Source organism: Vulpes lagopus, chromosome X, assembly GCF_018345385.1.
Source record: "Vulpes lagopus strain Blue_001 chromosome X, ASM1834538v1, whole genome shotgun sequence".
In the NCBI taxonomy this organism is placed as follows: Eukaryota; Metazoa; Chordata; class Mammalia; order Carnivora; family Canidae; genus Vulpes; species Vulpes lagopus.
The window spans coordinates 20,424,303-20,443,711 of NC_054848.1; the positions used below are offsets into that span (position 1 = coordinate 20,424,303).

Sequence of the window (19,409 nt, forward strand, 5' to 3'; positions counted from 1 at the left end):
ATTTTGGGATTTGGGTAATTTATTGGCGTTATAGGTGGTTGGATGGATTATTGGTTATTGCATTTCACAAATAGAAGTCAGGTGTCCTATCCAGTCAGCCAAAAGGGGATAAAATGGAGGGAAAAAGAGAAGGAAGAAAAAAAACACTGGAACAGAAGCCACAAAGGTTGGACAGGAGGGAACAGTATCCTGGATAAAATAAGTGGGAAATTCAGGCTAGATTACAAAATATTTCATTTATATATAAGGATTTCTTAAAGAAGTTCAAGTGTCATGGGGATTTTAGGCCCACTTAATGACTCTCATCAGTTCTGTTTGATCAAAAAGTACTGAAGGCTTGTTCAACCCTTTATCATTTGGCATTAAAGGATACATTTCCTCTTAACATTTAGACTTTTGATAGGATGTACTTAATACAGGTACGGTAAATTCAGAATGAACTAAACCAGAAAATAAATATATTTTCCAAGTGTAAAGAGGTTGTCACTGACTGAGAAAGAGTTAATGTGTCACATTCTTTTGATTTCTACTCCTCGGGAGAAATCACAGCATCTGTAATTTCGGAGGCATATTCTGAAGAATGTTATATTGTGATTTCTCTAAGCTGAATCTTAGAGATCTGTCTGGGAGTTTGCAGCCCTGACAAAAAGAATGGACCCATTATAGGATCAGGTTCGTCTGATTTTTCAAAAGTTAGGGGAAATACACAGATCATTTCAGAGACTCTTTTGGCTCTGCCTTGTTGTGAAGCAGATGAAGGGAAGCAGGCTGGGCTCTGTTGTGAGGGTTGGGAGCTTATTTTTTGAGATCTCGGCAGTACAACTTCTACAAGCCCTTTCTGTGTGTATTTTTCTCCTCCCAAAATATTACATTTTACATGGGAAAGCCAATTTTGATAATTTCCAAAAAGCTAGGCATTATAGCAGAATTTGTTTCTCTTAGAAACAAACCGTTCCTTCACTGTGCAGTTAGAATCCACCTTTCATACCTGAGTAAAAATAAGCCTGATACAACTTTTCTAATCATCACATTTATTATAGGAAAGATGATAATACTACTTATGAGACCATGTTCATCTACTAAAGATATTATTTCGGTTTCTGTATTCAGAGTGCTTGGTTTATATTTTCAGCTTGTTTCGTGAACTGGGCTCTGTGTATAAAAGTGGTTTTCAGCACACTGGTAATATTGTTGACCATCTTCCTCACATAGCAAACACACATTTCAATTCCACAGCTTTTTGGACAGAACCACAGTTGTTAATTTATTTACAGGAAAAATGTATGGTTTTTTAAATTATTAGTTTCTAATCTGATGTTCTGGCATTTACATTCTGAAACTTCATCTCGGCATGTAGACAGACTTACCTCGTATTGCCAAAAGAAAGGAAGTGGCTTCTCTGCAAAGCTAAATAGTTTTGACTTTATTGTCTGCTACGAAACAGCTGCTGATACCAGAAAAATGCCGTCTCATCATTGGGCCTGGGGTATCCAAAAGAAGCAGGAAAAAAATGACTATAGCTCCCTGTCTGCCCTGGCCCTCTTCTCTTTTCTCTCCGTTTTCATTGCCGTGAAGAGCAAGAGAACAATATTCTGCAATTAAGGATTCCATTAAGTTGAAGAAAAGAGCAAATGGGGGATGTTTGTTCTCCAAGCTGAAAAAATTTGTCTGGGGTGGGGGGGGATAGTGGTAGTGGTATAGAGAGAGGTGGGTGGAGAGACGAAGTCAGGGCTGTTTGTTGAATATACTGTTAAGGACTGTTACCATCCTAATTAATCAAGTTAGAAATTACAGCTGTAGTCGGTTTCCCCCCAATTCTTGTTATCAATTTTCTTCTCTTTTGAGACAAAGCAAATATAAATTTTGTGTTCATTTGTCATTCGTTCTTTGACTTCAGCATCTCTGAAAATAACAATGTAGCACAAAAGCCCAGTATTTACCTAGTTGTAATGTGGGTTGCCATGGTGTTTTGCAAATTATTGCAATTATGTTCACCATGCGAGTCGCCCTTGGTAACTGGCGAAAAAACTGATAATCCTGTTTTGAACAAAAGGTCAAATTGCTGAATAGAAAGTCTTGATTAACTAAAAGATGTACAAAGTGGAATTATTTCCTACCATTCAGAAATAGTTCTTGATCGGGTTTGGGGGAGGGGGTGAGTAAGTACATCTGATTACTGAAGTACAAAGCATTGAAAGGATGTTGTCTTGAGCCTTTCATGTAGTCTTAATGGTGGCTTTTTTGTCAAATTTACCCATTTGCGGCATTGAAAGAGGCAGCTGCATTTAAGCTGGAGAGACGGTGCTTTTTCAAGAGTTCAGTGCAAGGAAAGTTCTCAGCAGTATCTGCAGTTTACTAGTAGCCCCTGGTCTATTAAAACTGATGTGCCGCATTTGAGCCCATTGCTCTCAGTACTTGTGAACCCCTCTGGCTGATGATCTAATAAAGTGCTCTTACTGGACAATCTCTGATCAGCTACTTAGAAAGGAGCTTGGGGGAGGGGCAGGAGGGACACCCTCACAGGCAGTCAGACTTGGTGAAGGCCAGAAGAGACTCTAGTCAGTGGCCAAACCGAAAGGTTTATCTTGATGATAATCGGTGCTGAGCTGCTATCACAATTTTTCTTCTGGAAGGAAATCTTAATTTTATTCATAGTTGAATAAGAAAAGATTAGAAATGTCCTTTTGAAATTAAAAAATCCATCTTTGTGGATTTCTTAAATTATGAGTGTCCATACAATACATGATCCTACATTAATGTAAAACCAAAAGTTTCCCAGGTTACAGCCAAAGGTCAAATGGATTTTGTCTCTTCTGTATCTGGCAGAGCATCTGGGGGGGAGTGAATTTCGAAGGCAGGGGGTCTCTTCTTTTCTTAATGGCCACCTGAAAAATCAATTCTCAAAACTTTTGAGAGTGTGTGAAAGTGGCATGAAAGCAAAGCAAACCTTAACAAGTTTGTGGGTTTACATTCTACATCACCTAGCAACCCCCTGGCTCGGCCAGATCTCTTGTCTACCCTTAGTTGTGTTTACAGACTATTCAAACAGCCCTTCGAAACCATGAAAGATATTCAGTTTCATTAGTACCATTCTCAAGGAGAAAATAATTAAAGTTAAATGAACAAACATTGCCTGGTGATGGTTTGAACTCCATTCTGATTTTAAGATATCCTTTGAGGCACTTGCATAGATAGTTTAGTTTTAACATTTGTTGTTCAGTACCCAAAGGCATATCGCATTAAACTATACCAATAAATTACTAGCCTGCTAACAAACAAACAATAAAAATTACTTTTAGCTAGACTTCAGCAAAGAAAAGAAACTCTTCTAATAATGTTCTAGGCATGCCCACCTGATTGAAGTTTTTTAATTTGATTCCTACCCTGGACATCTGAGTTGATCCGTACGTACGTTGAATAAAGGCAGGGGAGGGGGCGTGGGGAACAAAGCTCCTCTGTTTAAAACGGATTTATTACCTACCTTCAGGGATCCAATATATAAAGAAAAGTATTCAAATCATATTCCATAGAAGGCTGTGTGCATTTTAGTGAGTGACTTAATTTAATAAGTGATTCTACTACTGCTAATACATGCTCTGTCACTTTCTACTTGGGACCTGCTATGTGCCTAAATTGACCTATTTTTATAATCTGTGAATTAGTTAAAATTTTTTTAAGAAAAAGCATTTTCTCGTGTTCCTTTCTTTTCTCATAAGCATGTTTGCTAAAAATTCATCTTGGTAACAACCAGGCACATGTGATATGGTTCAAAATATTTTTCACATGTATTAGTGATTTGATGGTATCAGATTCTCTTGGCAAAACTCTTCCTTCATTAATAACAGCTTTCTAATTATAAAAACAATATATGCTTGTTATAGAAAATTCAGAAACAGAAGAAACCACCTACAGATAACCAGTGATAACATCTTAGGATAGTTCCTTCCAGTCTTTTTTTTTCTGTGTACATATTGACGAAGCTAAGGCTTGAGTTTACTTATATTTGTTTTATTTGTTAGTATGTGTTCGTAGCAAAAGTAAGGTTTTTTTCATCACTGAAGATTTGAGAGGCAGGAGTGGTCGCATAAGTATTGAACAATTTTTCTTAGAGACTTCAGTAAAATATTCATATGAGCAACAGAGTAGCCATTTGACCATCTTGTTCTGCTCTTCCTTTACCTTGTTGAAATGTCTGTATACCTTACCTGACATCCATTTATAACCATTGATGTTGGAAGTCACAGTTGAAATCGTACATCTCCAAGTCACTTGTAGCTTCATGTAGGGGGGAGAAACGTCTTTTATGAAAAAGTTTATAATACAGTGGAGATTAATGGAATGTGGAGAGGAAAACGCTTTCAGTTTCTCACATAAAGCGAAAGCAGGGCAACTCGGAGATCTTGTGTTCTTACTATTTGTGTTTTGTTAGATCTCGAACGTCCACGGTACATGACTGGGTTGCATGAGCTCTTTGTGCTTTGTTGACAGTAGACAGACAAAGCAAAATTATTCCTGAAGCAAGGTACTGTGTACTTAGTCGTGACCTATTATAGCCTATGAATGTAGCTTGCTTTTGAGTTGGATGAATAGGGGAGAGTATTTTATAGAAGAGGCTTGAATATACTAAGAGATTTTAGCTGCCCATACAGAAAGATACCTGTCCTCCATTGAACTTTTTCCCCCCAAAACATAATTTTCCTTATAAAATCTTCTTAAGTATATTTTCCCCCATTGCTTGCATGGTGACAATTTTAACTGTTCTAATATTGTCCTACAGTGGTAAAATAAAATTGCTGGTAATTGTTGGCTTTCTCTGCTCACAGTATAGCAGGAGGAGATGGCTTGTGTGGGGCTCTTTAGTGTACCTCAGGGACATCTTCTGATGCTCAACCTCTGATTGCAAATTAAAATAACAAGGCTGTGGTATTGGATTTGATGTGAGGCAAAGCAGAACAACTTGCTAATTTATCATGTAATATACAATTGTTCAGGTTGGAATTTGTCCACTTGTGGTGGTGCTATTCTGTGTGTTTAAATGAAGACCACTGTTTGCATCTAACCTATCATAACAGTTTGGGAGTGCTCCATTATCTTTTCAGCAAACTGATGGCAGAGTCTGGTCTTCATACAAATGATAAGATCAATAAGTTTCAAATAACTTGGATGAAATGACATGTGACTGTTCATTTAAAGAGATATCTTACTTTAAAAATCAATTTTAGTAATATTTAAAATTCTTACATTGACAAGGCACTTTCCACTTCTGTTTGATAATTTTGTTAAAAATACTTTTGTATTAACTTCAATGAATACTTAGTTTACATATGTATATTTCCTGATTTGCTCTTTCATCTCCTACCCTGGCACCTCTCTGAGACTTAATAATCACTCTTTGACAGGCCAGCATGCTGCAGTGTAGAAGATTTAACTTTAAAAGCAAAATTATGTTCCTGTTAAAACTTCCCCTGGAGATGGTAGGAAAATTTTCTCCCAGTTTTGGGTGCAAATGTGGGTCAGAAAGCAATTTGTTTTTTGATATTTCTGGAAATCCCAAATCACAACATGTCATTCTTCAAAAGCAGCTGTGGGCCCATACTGTGCACTGTCTGTAAGACCCATTTTACACTGGGGATAATTCCATGACAGAAAAATGTGACTGCAAGGGAACCCCGGAACATTTATAAATGGTTTTGGGTGAAGAGTATCTGGTATGCTCAAAGTGCATATCATTTGGGGAGAGGAGCAGTTAACGGCCATTATAGGAAAATAGTAATGATGCGGTGAACTCTGTAAGAGCACGTATGCTGGCAGACTTCGCCCTGTGCTGCTGTCACTGCACTCCCAGAGAGCCATTACAATTTAAACTAAACCATACGTCAGTGCACTACTGTAGCATGTTGTCTCGAAAATCTTCTAGTCCCGAAATAAAGCAAAGACCTCTTCCTCTTCCTTCACCATCCATTCTGCCATCTCCGACTTCAGATCCAGTACAGTTTTGTCAGGAAAAACATGGGAAGTTCACTTATGTTGACTACAGAATTCTGTTATTTTGCATTCAAATTGCAAAGCACCTCCACCTAATCTTACCAGTTATTCATCATTGTAGCTCTCCATGTAGTAACCCCAGGTGGAAACTGACCAGGCTCTTGCCTGGTTGGAGGAGTGCATCTTTAACAGTGTCTTGTCGCCTGTAGCTGAGCACTGATGTTCCTCAGTCCTGGAGGCATGTGTAGGGTGGTAACAAGATTTTACATTTAATCAACAGTGTTGTAGGCTCTGAACAACTTTAGCAGAGTAAATGTTATTACCTCTTTTTTTGGAGATAAGAAAACTGAGGCTCAGAGGAAAGGTTCAGTGATTTATGTGAAATTACCCCTTAATAAATGGGTGGGGAGAAGACTCCCTCAAGTGCAGTTTTTCATAACCTAATTTCTGTATTCTTCATTGAGTGTGAACCTTTGTGCTAGAGACTGGCGAGGACACTGCCGGATCCAAAGCAGTTCATCCCCCAGGCCTGACCTTCCTGTTAGAGAGGTAAAATAAAATTGTTCAGGGACAGCACACAGCATGTTCTGCTCAGTGGCAGTCGGGTACTGGGAGAAGTCCCTGGAGGGTGGGGAGATTTCACAGGAGAGGAGTGGAAATGATGCTCAATGAATGGCTAATTTAGGTGGAAAGGCCACGGCATGAGCCAAGACAAGGGGTTGGCAATAGGCAAAATGTGTTGAGGGCAGTAAGAAAACCAATTCAGTGTGGTGAAGAGTTTGTGTAAGAGAAAGGGGGAATGAGATGAGGCTGGAAAGATTTGAAAGCCAGACCAGGGCAGCCCGGGTGGCTCAGCGGTTTAGCGCCACCTTCAGCCCAGGACATGACCCTGGAGACCCGGGATTGAGTCCCACATCAGGCTCCCTGCATGGAGCCTGCTTCTCTCTCTGCCTGTGTCTGCCTCTCTTTCTCTCTGTGTCTCTCATGAATAAATAAATAAAATCTTTTAGAAAAATGAAAGCCAGACCGAAGCATGCATCCCTATGGAAGGTTTACCACTGGAGGGATGGGAGTAGAGGGCCCTTGGGAAGCTACATTTGGTAGGTCTTTACACTGGATGTGGGAGAGATAAGAGTTGGGGAAACCAGGTAGGAGGCTGTTAAAGTAGATCAACTTTGAGGTCTGGGCTATGGTAAAGTTGATGACAGTGGGATTGTGAGGTCAGTGGACAAATTTGGTGACTGATTGGAAGTGGGAGGAGAAGGACCCACCATGGATATTTGGTATCCATTTGATATGGACCCACCATATATTTGATTCAAGAGTAATAATGAGAACTGTGCATTTTTCTTTCTCCTGGGAATTTTAGATTCTTATTTTCTGTAAACTGGCTCCTGTGTGCTATTTTATTGCTTCTGTTCATTCATTTATTCAAAAGATTGTTTTTAATTGCCTCCTCTGTGCCACACTTCCAGGTCTAGATGATTTCTGTGTGTGCATCCTTCTAAAAATATGAATGTACACAAATGGGTAAGTTTGGGCTGAAAGTGCACCTACCAGGAATGCCTCAGTTACAAGTGGAAATCGATCCCGTTTTAGCATGTGCAGACAGCAACCATTTTAGTGGAGACCTCAGAAATATAATTTAGCAATCAGAACCAATCAGCATTTGACACAATTTCGTACATAATGATTTCAAGGAATTAGTGATACTGAAACTAAAGTAACAGGTGATGGATCTTAGCGTGTTTTGGTAAAGGTTTATTTGGCTATTGGCAAGGCTGGCTTCACCTCTTTTGAACCCTCTGCTTATAAATGTGGTTAAGGGAGTGCTTATAAATGTGGTTAAGGTAGGCATCTGAAAATGCAATGACTTTATTCCTCTTGGTTGTGACAGTTTGGCGTTTACATGTGGCATCGCATAATAAAATGACATATTTGCATGGTGGACATCTTTCTAGTGGTTCTGGAGGTTTTTGTAAAACGCGACCTTTTTTATAGATTGGACTTCCAAAGAACTACACCTTGTTCGTTCTTTTGCCATTGATTTAGCTATACATTATTTCCCAACATGGAAAATGAAAATAAGTTTAGTTTTGTCTTTGTGAGTGATGCTTCAAAGTGGATTTATTCAGTACTAGTATTGGTAACTAAGATTGGCTCCATCATGGAATATTTTCAAAGACTTGGCGTGTTTAATTTCAACAATGCACATATTTCTTGAAAGGTAGATTTGGCATAGTCCATTAATATTTGCTGGGGGAACAAAGGAGTTAACCACAGTGTATGTGGCAAAATCAAAGGGAAGCCAAGCATATATTGAATATGATTAGGGTCTATTTCCCCCCACACAAGAGTTTTTTTTAAAATACACCATGACCAAAAGCTTAATTATCAAAATAAAACAAGAAGAATCAAGAGGTACAGGCTTCTGATGTTGTGTTTCAGCCCCAGTTCCCTTCACACAGTTATCAGCATGTGTAATTTCCATGCATAATAGCACTAGTTATTGTTGTCATTTGTAAAGGGAGATTAACAGATAGTAAGTACAAACAAACCCAAATAAGTACTGAATAGAGAGGTGACAAAGAAGAAAAGACCTCTTTAATGTTAATTATAACTGGTAGGAAGTCTAGACAAATTATATTATCTGTTTTCTATATGATTTGAAAGGACATTTAGTTAGTGACTCTGTCAGAGATAGAGTTTGGTGTTTGCTTTAGAAACAGGTGAGGTGACAACTTAGCATCTCCTTGGTTGGCAGCTCACTAGTGAGTCATGAAGTTGTAGTAAATTGATGGAATCAAGTTTCCAAAGCATCAGAAGAGAAGTTGAGCTTTTCAAAGGGTATATTTTAAAAATTAAAGAATAATTTTAACTTCCAGGTTGTATCCCACAGTAATGAAAAATTTATTGTCTCAAAACATGGAGGTTGTTGCCTCTCTGCTTGCTTTTTAAAACTTTTTGTTTAGAATTGAATGAATTACAACTGGGGTTGGCATTGTTAACTGATACCTATTCCAAAGCTTATAAAGCTTGAGGTAGCAACTTGAAGGTAACAAAGCCAAATGAATGATCGAGGAATAGTCTAGTCCTGCGTGTCTCATACATGGTTTGCTTGAATTCTGCTTCATTTATTAATATGCCTAAATGGGTACTTGCAGAAGCAAATAGTCTTTCCGTTAGTATTTGTAGGCTGCATTGGAAATGTAATACCTGCTGCAGTCAGCACCACTATCTCCCTCTGTTTCCCCCATGCCCAAGACAGGCTAAACCAAAGTGTCTGGTGTCCTTAATTCTCAGGGGCCATCAATTGTGAATTGCACTCTTGACTTAACAGTGGTTTTTGAAGGAAACAAAGACGTTGCCAAATGTACAGGTCAATTGTAAATACAGCGGAGTTTCTGAAATACCAAAATGTGAATAAAAACATGTCTGTAAGTCAGGAAAATATGGGTTAGTGGCCCTAGAAATTGAAATAGATAGTTGCCTGTGACTCAGAACCACTGATTCTTTGTTCTAGTTCATGTTGTGCTGCTCTGGTATTAGTTGTTTGTCTTGAGTAGGATCCACACATCTCTAGCCCTTTTCCGTCTTGGTTGGCCTTTATATTTGGTACCGTACAACCTGGTTCTTAAAGCCAAACCATACTGAATTGCTTTTCATCTGTGTGTGAACCTTTCTTATTTAGGTTGTTGTTCCCTGAAACTGTACCGGGGGCCTCTTTGACTACTCCGCACAGTATTTAATTTAATTCTGGGCATATATTAAAGGTTTACATGAGAAGTCCTGGAGATCCTCCATCTGAAAAGTTTAAATTTTAAAATAGTTTAGCCTATTGATTGAAGATGGGAATGAAGTTCACTATGAATGTATTGACTTTTAGAATCTTTAAAGGTAGTATGTGTTCTTTTAGTCAAAAAGTTCTACAGTGTGCTTTCTCTGGCTGTGAAAGCCATAAATGGAACTGAAAGAACTGGGTTTTGGCGCTCTTTTGAGTCTGATTGCAGTTTCTTCCAAGAAGAGCATATTCTGAGGACTGAGGTCATACAGTACAGCAGTGAGTGGGGACATCCTATAGATGTGGATTAAAGCCATGTAGCAATGTTAATAAGTGGCAAATGAAGGTCCCCAATGTGATTAAGCAACATTTGTGTATATACTGCTCTTAGCTAGGGGGAAAAGACCCAACAAATTGCTTAGTCAAGAAACAGAACAGTGTTAAACACATCATTGATTCTTTCCTTAATCACATTGCACATAGCTCTCTCTGGCTTTCATCCTTTTGCATGTGTTCTCTCTGCCTAAGCGGCCTTTCCTGCTTTCTCCACCTACCAAACTTCTACTCACTCTTCAAGACCAGTTCAAAAGTTCTACCTCTCCAGATAACTCCCAAGACACAAAGACAGTCAAGTTCCTATTTGTGGCTGCCTGGCTGGGAACATTGTGCCCCAGGGAACATACCTTGTACCCCAGCACTTCAGCCTACTTTGCTTAGCCTTGGGCCTAATACATGCAGCCCTAAATCCTGATGCCTTTGTAAGAACGTCTGAGCTTTGGGGCACCTGGATGGCTCAGTTGGGTAGGCATGTGATTATTGGTTTCGGCTCAGGTCATGATCTCAGGGTTGTGAGATCAAGCCCTGTGTTGGGCCCCCCCTCTCAACAGAGAGTCTGCTTGAGATTCTCTCTCTCCCTCCCTCTTCCCACCCCCCCAACAGACACATGCTTATATGTGTGTGTGCGCTCTCTCTCTAAATAAATAAATCTTTAGGGGTGCCTGGGTAGCTCAGTCAGTTAAGTGCCTGCTTTCGGCTCATGTCATGATCTCAGGGTTCTGGGGTCAAGCCCCTCATCAGGCTTCCTGCTCAGTGGGGAGCCTGCTTCTCCCTCTCCCTCTCCCTCTGCCTGCCACTCTACCTACTTGTACACTCGCGCTCTCTCTCTCTCTCCCTCTCTCTCTCTCTCTCAAATAAATAAATAAAATCTTTAAAATATATACAGGGCAGCCCAGGTGGCTTAGTGGTTTAGCGCCGCCTTCGGCCCAGGGCCTGATCCTGGAGATCCAGGATCGAGTCCCACATCGGGCTCTCTGCATGGAGCCTGCTTCTCCCTCTGCCTGTGTTTCTGCCCCTCTCTCTCTCTCTCTCTCTCTCTCTCTCATGAATAAATAAAATCTTTCAAATAAATCTCTTCAAAAAAATAAAATATATACATACATACATGCATCTTTCTTAAAAAAAAAAAAAAAGAACACCTGAGCTTTGCTCCACCCCATTTGTGCGATTTTGTCTCCCTTTTTAAAGTTTCATTTTATAGCAAATATAATACTGATTTAATATAATAGGCATAGTGTTATCACATCTCTGTGAGAAAAGTCAAACGAGCAACAGGAGAGGGTAGCTGAAGAAGGAAATGAGAAGAGTGTATAAAGGCCAGAAAAGTGGACAATGACTTTCAGAAGTGGGAAGAGTGGGTCAGTTGAAATTGTCCTTGAAAACATTGCAGCCAGTTTTATGCCTCCACAATATGTGTGTAGAAGAATCTGTTTTAATTTTTTTTAAAGATTTTATTTATTTATTCATGAGAGACACACACAGAGAGAGAGGCAGAGACAGAGGGAGAAGCAGGCTCCATGCAGGGAGCCCAACGTGGGCCTCGATCCCCGGACTCCAGGATCATGCCCTGGGCCGAAGGCAGGTGCCAAACTGCTGAGCCACCCAGGGATCCCGTTTTAATTTTAAATAAGTGTTTCTTTTATGCCGAGTATAGCTCTAAGCATGGTAAATACATTGCATCATTACAACCTATAAATATAATGTTGGGCCTATTTTACAGAGAAGGAAGCTGAGCACAGCAGTTAAGTCACTAGCTAGTAGTCATTCAGCTATTAGGAAAGTCGTTCATTTCTACATGGTATACCTTTTTATATTTTTATTTTTTTCTAAGACTTTATTTATTCATGAGAAACACAGAGAGGCAGAGACATATGCAGAGGGAGAAAAAGGCTCCCTGTGGGGAACCCAATGTAGGACTTGATCCCAGGACCCTGAGATCATGTCCTGAGCCAAAGACAGACACTCAACAACTGAGCCACCCAGGTGTCCCGGTATACTCTTTTTTAAGATTTATTTATTTATTTTAGAGAGAGAGAGAGTGTGTGTGTGAGCACAAACAGGGAGGAGGGGCAAAGGGAAAGAGAGAAGCAGACTCCCCCCTGAGCTGAGACCCTGACATGGGGCTTGATCCCTGGACCCTGGGATTATGACTTTAGCCCAAGGCAGATGCTTAACCGACTGAGCCACCCAGATGCCCTGCTGGTATACTCGACTTTGATAATGGTCTTTACTAATGACCAAAAACCCGTTGGTTTACATTTTGTGTATAATCATATAAGCTTTTATTGGGAGATTTCACTTGATGCATGTTAGGGGGGGTACATATTAAGAAGGGAAGAATATCTCATGTGATTTTCTATTTTTTTGGAAAAAAAAAAACATTATGAGGGGCACTTGGGTGGCTCAGTGGTTGAGTGTCTGCCTTTGGCTTAGGATTCCGGGATCCTGGAATGGGGTCCTGGGATCGAGTCCTGCATCAGGCTCCCTATGAGGAGCTTGCTTCTCCCTTTGCATATGTCTCTGCCCCTCTCTCTATGTCTCTCGTGAATAAATAAATAAAATCTTTTATTAATTAATTTAAAAACCTGATGAGTTTCCTAACTGTTTAGGTGTGGGCATAAATCAAAGTGACATTTCAGGGAAGAATGGTAAGGAGCTATTTCAGAATCTTTAAGGAAAGTTTGAACAAAATGAACCTATCTTGATAAGGAAAGAGGTTTGTTTTGTTTTTTTGTTAAAGATTTATTTATTTGAGACAGAGAGAAAATAGATTCCCACTGAATGCAGATCCCAGCTTGAGGCTCAGTCTCACTATCCTGAGATCATGATCTGAACCAAACTTGAGTTGGATGTCTAACTGACTGAGCCACCCAGGCACCCCCCAAAAGGGGTTTTTGTTTGTATTTGTTTGATGATGGTGATAAAACTGAAGTGTTCTCTTTCTTCTCTCCAGGGTTGGTTGATTTGTGAGGAGCCAACGTGTCAAAATCGAACTCGGCACCTTCCCCTTCAGTTCTCCCGAAATGGGCCTCTTTGCCAAGTCTGCATGAAAGCTACACTTCGGCCAGAGGTAATAGTCACATGATACTAAAGAACTGTGTAGAAGGGAGTGAGGGTCTGTGTTTTCCCATCCCTTAGGTCTGAGAGGTAGATATTTGGTATTTGCCCTCTGGAAGCACCCCACTACCACACACATGTATTTTTAAAAATTCAGACTTCAGAAAGATAAATGTTTATTTTTTTACATCATGAACAATAATACACTTATATCTAAGAAACTAATTCTTGTAGAAATTACTCTTATTTCTTTGGTTACCACTTCATAATTACATAGAAGAAACTGCTTTTGTAGAAACTGTTGTCTTTGGGCTAGGTCAGAACCCCTTTTTTGAGGGCCAGAAAACCTCCCAAACCTGTGCCCTGAAAAGTTTATTGTATTTGCAAGGGATTCCATTGTTTCTAGGGGACAACATATCCAGCCTTTTCTCCACCTTAATATTTACACCTGAGGGAGGAGGCGCCCTGTCATTAGTGACTCCCATCTAGGGAGCACATAGTCTGGAAACACCTTCCTGATAATTAAGATGCTTTCCTTCTGCTGCACCCTTAGAGCATCAACTCAAGCAGCATTCCCCAAACTGTGGGGAGAGGAATGTTTGAAGGTCTTTCTTGCAAAGAGGGTTTTGTGATCAGGTACATCTAGCGAACTCTGGGCTAGCCAGAGTTAAACAAGCTCATTGCAGATTGTCTGAGAACCTGTAAAATGATAAAGTACAATCAACCTCACCAATACAGGACTCTAATGTGCATTCCTTTCCAAATTTGTCTGGCTTGAGGATTTGTAAGGATTTTGGTGAGAAGAAAGTAGGAATAGGAAACCTGTTATTTACTTTTTTTTTTTTTGAACATAGAGGCAGGGTTCTATAATCAAGTCTTGACTTCACATCTTTTCACTGAAAAACATTGGTACACAAGCTAGCTTTAGGAAAATATTTTAAAGTTCTAATGGCTTCTTATTTTAATTTTAAGGTAATAGATCATTTCACAAAATTTAGCGAGGAGTCAGGAACTACAAATGGCACTGCCATTGTGTATTCTCTGGTTCTTTTTGCATAGCCATATGTATTTTTTACATGGTTTCAGTCATGATTAAAATATGCTTCTGTATCATGTTTATCTTTTGTCAGGTGTCTGTGTTACTACATCATTTTCAATATCAAAACCAAATTTAAGTGTTTTATTCTTGTTGGACATTTTAGGCTACTTTTACTATCTCTTTATTAGAAAATTGTGATGAGTATTCTCCTGTTTACATTATTTTTTGTTGTTATTTGAAATACTTCTTGAGGATAAATTCTTACCGACAATACATATCAAAGTGCCTAAATTAAATATGGTCATGATTCATATTGCCATATTGCTTTCTTGATAGGTTATCCCAATTTAAACTGTAGTCAGTACTTGATGCATGTACCAGTTTTACCACTGTCTTTGCAGCATTTGTACATTATCATTATTTCTAACTAATTTAGTAAGTATAAAATGTTTCTTGCCTTATTTTGTAGATCTTTGGTAATTAGCAAAGTAGAATATGGGTTTTTTAACAAAAATATGGAACACATAGTGAGAATTAGATGTACTAAATTGGTCTCATCCCAACCCTTGGATTAGCAGGTGTAGGAAGAGAACAAAAGTATATATATTTAGTGTGACTCATCACTCCACTTGTAGACTCTAGGGGAATCACCTGGCTTCATGAACCAATGCTACCTTTGAGACTTCTTAAACATCCAGCTCATCAAGTCAAATTCAATAAAAATTAAATTACTTCTTAGAAAGTCAGCTAGTTTTATTATTCTCTCACCATTCTTAGTGAGAGAAAGTAAAAGGAGTGGATATCCTATAGATTGGTAGCCCTCCAGTAAATGTTGATGATGTTATTGGTAGTGGTATAATACATCAGGTCATCGTTTATCATTTAGTATCTTTTTTAAAAAATGAGTTAGCCGGGCAGCCCTGGTGGCGCAGCGGTTTAGCGCCGCCTGCAGCCCGGGGTGTGATCCTGGGGACCTGGGATCGAGTTCCACGTGGGGCTTCCTGCAGGGAGCCTGCTTCTCCCCCTCTGCCTGTGTCTCTGCCTCTCTCTCTCTCTCTCTCTCTCTCTCTCTCTGAATGAATGAATGAATGAATGAATGAATAAATAAATAAATAAATAAATAAATAAATAAATCTTTTTTTTAAAATGAGTTAGCCAGCACAGGCATTTTGACGTACTTTTTTCCCCTTTCATATCCTTGTCCTCAAATGGTAACATTTTAGGCAGGCATTTACCAAGGCTGTCATCTACTCTTGACAGGGAGTAGCTTTCATAGCATAGGGTCATATTGCTGCTCAGAACTTGACCCTTTGGGATAACTGGAGGTTCAGAGCATCCTGGTTAGTGATACTGCCTGTAGCTGTTCCTCACAGGCACCTTGACAGTGAGTCTGAGCCTACTCTTCTACAGTCTTTTTAGAGTTGCTAGTGATGAGTTGGGAATTTCTTTTTCTTTTTTTCTTTTTTTTTTCTTTTTTTTTTTTTTTGAGTTGGGAATTTCTTGATTCTGTGTATGAGGTTCCTGGGCTTTGCTAGGAAAAAGCTGCATCTTACTAGAGACCATTCCAAAGAAGCTCCAAAATCAGTGGTAGAATGGACAGGATTGTTGTAATTACCATAGGGTTTTCTAAAGTGTCTGTTTCTCAGGATTGTACTTACCTGACCCTTAAGTTCTAGGGTACTGTGCCTCAATCATACATTACTTTCTTTTTTTAAGATTTTATTTATTCATAAGAGAGAGGCAGAGACATAGGCAGAGGGAGAAGCAGGCTCCCTGCAGGGAGCCTGATGCAGGAGTCGATCCCAGGACCCTGGGATCACAACCTGAGCCCAAGGCAGATGCTCAACCACTGAGCCACCCAGGTGCCCCAATCATACATTACTTTCATTTAATAATTATTTATTGAACACCTACTACATCCTAGGCACTTTGGGGCTGGGGACACACCAATGAACAGGACATTTCCTTTTTTATAAAACCAGTTTCACATTATGTAGATTATATAAAATTGATACATGTGGGCAAAAATAGATATTTGCAACTGTTTGGACAGAAGCTCTAGACTGTGTGTGAGGGCTTTAAATACATTGTTCAGGTTTGATGGTAAAGTACTTGCCTCTTATCATGCCAGACTCATCCCTACATAATAAATCTACTCTCATTTAGTCCCGGGTTGCATTTGGCTTGAGTACTTTCCAGGATTGACTTGGGGTATGAAAGCTGGCTCTTTTTCTGACTCATGTTGCCAGAGTCATAAGAAAGCTGGGACAGTTTTGTTCCCAGGGTTTTGCATATGTCTCTTTTCAGATACCTTTAGAAAAAGATCAGTAGTCTTTTTTTATATTCATGGGAATTTAGCAGTATCCAAATTGCTGATTCTTAAAAATACATTCTCTGAGTGTTCTCTGTTACATAGGAAGTGAAAATGCAGGAATGCAAACTTCAGTATATGCTTAAGGTCCCAAGTAAATAGAACACTTTTTCACACTGGAAGTACAGACAGGACTTTCCCAAGTTAGACACTAAATATTTTATTGCGTCTTTATTTCAAGGACATGGTTTTGACTTCTTAACGGTGGCCAAATCTGTCTGGCTGTGAGGTGAACCCATGGGAGGGATTCTGTATTATGTAATTCGCCAAAACAAAAGGGTTAGTTTTTGTTTAGTTTGCAGTGTAGAACTAAGATTTCAAACTAAGTTAAACTTTTTCTTAGTAACATTTCTGTTCTTGATAAGGAGATGAGAAAGCATCTACATGTGACTCCCTGGGCCATGGCAGAAGTCACTGAGGGAATTACATAGCCCCTGAGATAGAGTGCTGTGGTGGATCCTTTTATTCAGTTGTTTAGCCAGCAAAATCTCTTGAAGGTCATGTATGAGGAAAGCAGTAGACTGATTTCTAGTTCTACTTTGGTATACCCTTAGTGTTCCTCACATTATCCTCAGTTGTAAAATTGTGAAAATCCTTTATAATGGAATGTGTATACCGTATAGGATTTTGGCCTTCAAAGGAGAAGGGATAATACTGAACTTGTGGTCTGTGTGTTAAAACTTCAAAATGACTGCAGCTGAACAAAGTGTTGGTTTGCTAAGTAGGTTAGGGACAGTGAAAATACTGCCAGGCTACCTGAGACAGGGTCTTACTTCTCCATAAGAAGAAACCTGGGAAGTACTTGTGGTCTCTTAGGGCAGAAATAAGGAGTGGTACAGGAAGAGAACCTTAGAACTATGACAGAAAGTCTTAAACCTCTGTATCTAATCATTGGGTACTGTCTAGAAGACAGTGGATTTTTACCATGAAGAATCTTTTGTGTTTCTCCATTGTGATTTTGATGTGCTTGCTTGTTGATGTAGTTTGTTAAATTCTACAGACAGCTTCTCTTAACCATGAGGCAGACACTAGCTTTCTTTTTCAATTCATTTTTTTCATTTTTTTTTTAATCAGAGTGAAATTCACATAACAAAATCAACCATTTTAAAGTAAATAATGGAGTGGCACTTAGTATATTCACAAATGTTGTAAGACCACTTCTGTCTAGTTGCAAAACATTTTTATCACTGCAAAAGAAAATTCTTGGGATGCCTGGGGGCTCAGTGATTAATTGTCTGCCTTTGGCTCAGGTCATGATCCCGGGGTCCTGATGGAGTCCTGCATCAGGCTCACTGCAAGGAGCCTGCTTCTCCCTCTGTCTCTGCCTCTATCTCTGTCTCTCATGAATAAATAGTCTTTTAAAAAAGAGAAGAAAATCCTGTACTCTTTAAGCAGTTGTACCCCATTCTTCCCCTTCTTCCAATCCCTGGGAACCACTAATCTGCTTTGCGTCCCTATGGATTTACCTATTCTGGATATTTCACATATGTGGAATCATATATATGACCCTTTGTTTCTGGCTTTTTTGACCTAGCACATTTCTGAGGTTCATCCATGTTATAACCTGTGTCAGTACTTCATTCTTTTTTATGGCCAAATAATAGTCTATTGAAGAGATATACCACAGTCTGTTTATCCATTCATCCAACCATGGGCATTTGGGTTGCTTCTTTCAGTATACTTTAAAGTTTATTCTCATTATCTAGACAGATCTTTTATTTGGCCTAAATAATGTGTTCCGTGACTCACTTGTTGGTCCTAGTTCAGCTGAATGGTACTACACAAAGCTAGGCTGATCCCTTCTCTGTTCCTGTGTTCAGTAAGCACTTGCTCAGCACCAGCTCTGCCTGCTTTGAGAACTTTTTAGATATTTGAAGATGGTTGTTTTCCTGAGCTTTCTCCTCCTTGGCCCAATTTTCCTAGGTCTTCAACCATTTCTCTACTGCTCTGCTTTCAGAATAATCATCCTACTCTAGAGTTTGTGTCTCAGTAAAATGAGGAGCCAAAAACAGCATATAGCCCTTCAAGTGCTCTTGCTAACGCTAGTATGGAGCAGAATAAACCTGCTGCTGCTGCCAACTTTTCTAGGTAGTAAGTTTCTGTGAAGTCTATTTAAGGTTGCGTTAACTTCTTTAGCATCCATATTCACAGCACTGACTCATTTTGAACATTCTCTCTACTAAAATATGTAATGTTTTTGCACATGCAGCTACTAAGCCATGCCTGTTGTCTGAGACCCATGTGGTTTATTTAGACCTGTCAATAAGACTCTATTAGTGCTGTATTCCTTTCCTAAGTCCACTATAACAAAGTTCCATAAACTAGGTTGCCTAAAACAAGAGAAATTTCTTGTTTCACAGTTCTGGAAGCTAAGTAGAAGTCAAAAATCCAGGTATCTCCAGGGCTTTCTCCTCCTGAAAGCTAGTAGGGAAGAATTCCTTATCTCCTCTAGCTTCTAGTAATCTTTGGCGTCTGTTGATCTATAGGTGTATCACTGCAGTCTCTGCTTACATAGTCAAATGGCCATCTTATCCCTCTATAGTTCTCTATTCTTCTTCCTATAACAACGCCAGTCATATTGAATTAGGGCCTACACTAATCCAGTATGATCTCACCTTAATCTTATTTTCTCTGCCAAGACCCTATTTCCAAACAGGACTTGATTATACCTTTTTAGGAACACAGTTCAACCCATAAGATAGGAATTGTACTGAGCTTGGGGAAATGGAAACCAAAAGTAATAGTAGCTTAACCAGAATAAATATTTAATTTACTAAGAAACTTTCATTTTTTATCACATGATGGAAATCCAGTTGAGCTGTCCAGGATTGCGATGGTGG

At 39.3% G+C, this 19,409-nt stretch overlaps 1 protein-coding gene across 1 annotated transcript in view; it reads left to right on the plus strand.

Moving 5' to 3' along the window:
* Positions 1 to 19,409, plus strand: part of POLA1 (DNA polymerase alpha 1, catalytic subunit) — a 308,927-nt gene that overhangs the window by 182,158 nt on the left and 107,360 nt on the right. Inside the window, exon 35 of the mRNA XM_041742017.1 lies at positions 13,056 to 13,172. Within this exon, the coding sequence (XP_041597951.1) occupies positions 13,056 to 13,172 (117 nt within the window). The remainder of the gene's footprint in view (positions 1 to 13,055; positions 13,173 to 19,409) is intronic.